Here is a 5637-nt window from a genome sequence, read left to right as displayed (position 1 = left end):
AGTTAGGGGTTATATGTCACTTGCTCAGAAGGGAAGTTTTTGTGTGTTTCGGTTCTTTATCTCGTGGTTGTATTTCTTGTAAAACAGGAAAAGGTCTGGGGTGACCGTGGGTTTCCCTAACTGCCTCCGATGCTTAAGTCAGTACTCGTAGTTCAAATGAACGTAATTGACTTAGTGTTGGGATAAGAGAACGTACCTTTCCGTGCTGTGGCTAGAACTGCTTCTTAGGTAGGAGTCCTTTCTGAGAAATGCTTATTTAGAAATACAAAGGGAGAGATTCTATACCTTTCTCGAATCTTGGTTGTTTGTAGTCAGGTTTTTGCATACCTTAGAAATGGTAGAGCATCAAGTGTGTCACATTCCAGCTTCGTTGGACTTTTTTCCTTTCTGCATTTCGTAGTCTGTACGCTCCATTTCCTACTACCTTTGTGATCTCGTATAGTCCTTCCCAGTTAGGTGCTAACTTTCCAGCGTTCACTTCTCTTGTGTTTTTGTATACTTTCCTGAGGACCCAATCGCCTACCTTGAAGATCTTGACTCTTACGTTCTTGTTAAAACTCCTTGCGACTTCTTGCTGATAGGCTGCCATCCTCATCTTGGCGTCGTCTCTGATTTCTTCAATAGTATCCAGGTTGTATGCTACCTCCGATTTATTTCTATCTTCTATCATTAGTACATACCTTGCAGTTGTGATTTCTACCTTTGTGAGGATTACTACTTCACAACCGTACACTAGTGAGAATGGTGTATGGCCTGTTGCGCCTTTCAGTATTGTTTTATCTGCCCACAGTATGTTGGGTAGTTCATCTGCTCATTTCCTCTTTGCATCTTCTAATCTCTTCTTCATGTTATTGATGAAAATTTTGTTACTTGACTCTGCTTACCCATTTGCATGAGGGTACCTTGTTGTGGACGTAATGAGTGATATGTTCCATTCTTTGCAAAATTTTATGGTTTTATTGCTAATGAACTGGGACCCGTTGTCTGTGATGATTTCTGATGGTACGCCAAATTTTCTTAGTATATTCCTTTTGATGAATGAATTGACATGTTTACCTTTGATGTCCTTGTATGCCTCAGCTTCTATCCATTTCGAGAAGTAATCAGTCATTGCTAGAAAATACACTCGTTGCCCTGACAAAGGAGGTAGTTTGACTATATTCATTCCCCATTTCATAAATGGCCAAGGTGTCAATGTTGGATGTAGCTCTTTAGATGGTTGGTGAGTCAATGGTACGTGTTTCTTACATGCTAGGCATTTCTTGGTGAACTCTGTTGCGTCCTTTTTCATACTGGGCCAGTAATACCCCATTCTAAGGGCTCTGTTGGCTAAGTTTCTTCATCCTGAATGATTTTCGCACTCCCCACCGTGTAATGACTGCAAGACCTGTTGCACTTTTTGCTTCTATAAACACATCAAGTATGGACTAGGTGCTAACTTCTTAAAGAATACGTTGTTGATTAGACAGTATTTGGATGCTTTCATGATGAATGCATGCGCTGCCACTTTCCCTTTCGGTGCTACCTTGTCAGTGAGAAATTCTTTGAAAGGTTTTATTCAGCTGTCTTCCTCATTAGTGAGGTTTTCTTGTACTTTGTAGACATTCATGGTTGATTCCTTCTCTATGGCTGGAGACATGACATGTACTAGTGGTATAGCTCCGAACTCATCAAGATTGATGTTGGATCTAAGGTTGGCTAGTGCATCCGCCTCGGTGTTTAAGTTTCTGGGTACTTGTGCAATTTTGAATTCCTCGAATTCCTTTATGAGGTTTCTTACTAACTCCAGGTATCAACCATCTTGGCATCCTTTGATGCATATTCACCATTAATTTGATTTAAAATGAGTAAGGAGTCAAAGATTACCTCTAGGTGCTTTATCCTCATGTCTTTGGCAACGGTCAGCCCTGGGATTAATGCTTCGTACTCTGCCTCATTGTTGGTTGCTTTGAAATTGCACCTTACTGCCTGGGCAATTTTGTCTCCTTGAGGGGATGTTAACACTATTCCCAAGCCTACACCACGTATATTTGCTGCACCATCTGTGTGGAGTCTCCATTTTTGCGCGACTTTAGGTTCTTGGAGGGATAACACTTCTTTTTGTGCTTGTTGCTCAAGGGCTAGACTAAAATCTGCCACAAAGTCTAACCAAAGCCTATGACTTGATTGCCATCCTGGGTTCATACTGAATGTCATACTTACTAAGATGGATCATCCATTCTCCATCCTTCCTGACATTTCTGGTTTTCTCATGATAGCCTTAATAGGATAATTAGTACGCACATGTATAACATGACTTTCAAAGTATGGGCGTAATTTAACTGAAGTAGTTACTAAGGCTAAGATATTTTTTCTAAGAAAGCGTACCTAGTTTTCGCACTAAGTAAGGTTTTACATACGTAATAGATTGGAAACTGCTCCTTGTCTTCTTCTCTAGTGAGGACTGCACTGATCGTACCCTCTAATACTACTAAGTATAGTTGGAGTGGCTCTTCTTCTTTTGGCTTGGTAAGTATCAAAGGATTGGCCAAGTATTCCTTTATCTTCTGAAATGCTTCTGAAATGCTCTTGTTCCTACTTGAATTCTTTGTTCTTCTTCAGCACGTCGTAGAAGACTTTGTTCTTGTCTGATAACTTGGAAATGAACCTGTTTAGTGATGTTATTCGTCCTGTAAGGCTTTGAATATCCTTCTTGGACTTTGGTCATTATAAGTCGAGTATAACATTGACTTGGTCTGGACTGGCTTCTATTCCTCATTATGTTAAAATGTAGCCTAGGAATTTTCCTGACTGTGCTCCAAACATGCACTTGGTAGGGTTCAACTTCACGCCGTACTGTTTTAAGATGGAGAAGGCTTCTTTGAGGTCTTTGACATGATCTGCTGCTTTCTTGGACTTCACCACCATATCATCTATGTACACTTCCATTGTGTTTCTGATTTTCTTTTCGAATATCTTGTTGACTAGTCTCTTGTATGTTGCTCCAGCATTCTTCAGTCTGAAAGGCATTACTTTGTAGCAATATAATATATTCCTTGGCTAGTTATGAAGGTTGTCTTTTCTTGGTCATCTTTGTGCATTAGAATCTGATTGTACCCTCTGTATGCATCCATGAAGGAAAGTAGTTCGTGCCCAGCTGTAGCATCCACCATGGCGTCGATATGAGGTAGTGGGAATGGATCCTTTGGGCAGGCCTTATTGATGTCTGTGAAATCGATACATATTCTCCATTTCCCATTCTTCTTTCTGACCACTACTACGTTAGCTAGCCAGTCTAGATATTTAACCTCTCTGATTTTTCCGGTTTTGAGCAAATTCTGTACTTCTTCATAAATCACTTTGTTCCTTTCTGGTGCAAATTTCTTCTCTTCTGCTTTACTGGTACATGTTTCGGGTCCACGTATAGCTTGTGTGAAATAACTTCTGGGGGAATTCCCTTCATGTCTTCATGTGTCCATGCAAATGCATCCTTCTCTACTTCCAAGCATTCTAAGACTTGCTGACTAAGGTCTTTACTCAATTCTGCTCTTATTCGTACTTTTTGGTCTGGATGGTCTAGATTCAACTGGACCTCTGTTGCTTCTTGTTCTTCTGCTATGCTGATCTTTTCTTGGCCCAACTGAATCTCTAATTGCTATGCTGATTCTTTCTATGCAGATGCTGCTTTCAAGGCTATTTTGTGGCATTCTTTGGCTTCTTTTAGATCTCCCTTGATTTCTTAGATTCCCCATTTGGTGGGAAACTTGATGATCTGATGGTATGTAAATGGGATGGCCTTCATTTCATGTATCCAGGGTCTGCCTAGAATCATGTTGTAAGACGACAGAGTATCGGTTACCAGAAATTTTACTTGCAGATTAATCCCTTTTGCGTAGGTAGGCAATGTAATTTCTCCAATTGTTTTCTTAGTTTCTCCACTAAGTCCGACCAGCATTGTTGACTTGTTGATGATATTTTTTTCGTTAATATTCATATGTTACACTATATCGAGCATAATGATGTTTGCTGAACTTCCGTTGTTAACTAAGATCTTCTTGATCAAGCAATTTCCAACTGGGAGCGAAATTACTAGGCCATCATGGTGCCCTTCTACTGCATCACTTTCTTCAAACATGATTGGAATATCAATTTTTTCTTGTGCTTTCTTTGCTGGCTTGTCTATGTTGCTTTCTTTGGCATGGCACTTCGCTTTTGAGTACGTCAGGCCGCACACTTCTGACCCTCTAGATATGAAACAAATAGTCTTGACAATTGGAGGAGGAGGTGGGGGGCCACCTTGATTGGAGACTCTTTCTCTGTTTGGGGCTTTGGACCTATCTGTCATGAGCTCCTTGAGATATCCCTTCTTTAGTAGGTAGGCAACGTCCTTTCTGAGCGCCACACATTCATTAGTAGTGTGGCCAATATCTGAATAGAAGTCACACCACCTTGACGGATCTTTCTTCTCTCCTGGTATATCACTCTTTCTGGGCCATTGTACAGTATCTCCCATTTTGTTTAAGGTCCTTATCACACCTACAAGGTTAACATTGAAACAATATTCATGCAATTTAGGGGGGAGTTTAGGATCTTCCCTCCAATCTGTGAATTCTCCCTCTACAACATTGATAGTTCCTTCTTCAAAGCGGGGTCGCCGATAAGGATTGAATCTATGATCCCTTCTGGGAGAGCTATTGTTCCTTCTTGCTGAAAGATTTGGCTCAAGAGTCTTTCTTGCGTAGACATCTTCTTCAAACCTGACTTGGGCAATTGCTTTGGCTTGGACATCCTCAAAGGTTGTGCAGGGGTACTTAGTCAGTTCCTTATAGAGCTCGCTTTGGTCTAGCAATCCTCTTCTGAATGCTTCGACGGTTATAGGAGCATCGAATTTGTGTATCCCAATCTTCTCCCTGTTGAACCTGTTAAGATAATCCCTCAAGGATTCTCCATGCCTTTGCACAACTCTGTACAGATCTGAAGATTTTTTCTCGATCTTCTTACTGCTAGTAAATTGGATCTTGAATAGGTTAACCATTCCTGCAAAAGATCGATAGTCCCATTATCTAAATTAATGAACCAAGTCAGAGCTGAACCTGATAAGGTGGCTCCAAAGCCTTTGCACCTAATTGCCTCCCTGATGTCTCTAGGGATTGAGTTTTTCATCATCTTCTGCTTGTAAAAGGATACGTGCTCATCAGGGTCTGATGTTCCGTCGTACATGGCCATACTGGGCATACTGAATCTCTTCACCACTTCCACCATGGCGATCTAATCTGAGAAGGGTGACTCTATGTAGCCATCTGCGGCTTCTTCCTCCATGGACTTTGGCAATCTAGGGATTTTTTTAATCTTGGCCTCGAACGCCTTGAGGTATTCTTTGACCACCTTTTTTCTATATTTCCCTCCTCAGTTCCTGCCTGCATACTTTTCTGGAAAGTACCTGCATCAATTAAACCTTCATCTAGGGTTGTATCCCTGTTGTTAGAACCTTTTTTCTGATTAGTGCCATTTATGGCACTCAAATAACATTATTTTTGAATGAATTTATTTTCTTTTATAGCTTTCTTTGTGCCTTTTTCCTTAGCTTTAGTCTTTTATTCTATAGTTGCTCTCATTTTGGTTATTTCTCCCTTTTTTCTTGTATCTTCGTAGTTTTTA

At 40.6% G+C, this 5637-nt stretch overlaps 1 protein-coding gene across 1 annotated transcript; it reads right to left on the bottom strand.

Annotated features, from left to right (window-relative positions):
- Positions 1-3976: 3976 nt before the first annotated feature.
- Positions 3977-5241, bottom strand: LOC110734871. Its single transcript, XM_021915001.1, has 2 exons — positions 5073-5241; positions 3977-5016 (listed from the first exon to the last, which is right to left on the bottom strand). Exons 1-2 carry the CDS (start codon positions 5239-5241, stop codon positions 3977-3979), a joined length of 1209 nt encoding a protein of 402 aa, XP_021770693.1.
- Between the last annotated feature and the right edge of the window lie 396 nt (positions 5242-5637).

The sequence above is a fragment of the Chenopodium quinoa genome, unplaced genomic scaffold, assembly GCF_001683475.1.
Source record: "Chenopodium quinoa cultivar QQ74 unplaced genomic scaffold, ASM168347v1, whole genome shotgun sequence".
In the NCBI taxonomy this organism is placed as follows: domain Eukaryota; kingdom Viridiplantae; phylum Streptophyta; class Magnoliopsida; order Caryophyllales; family Amaranthaceae; genus Chenopodium; species Chenopodium quinoa.
Note: the sequence above shows the minus strand (reverse complement) of the source record. Positions and strands in the feature narration are given on the sequence as shown.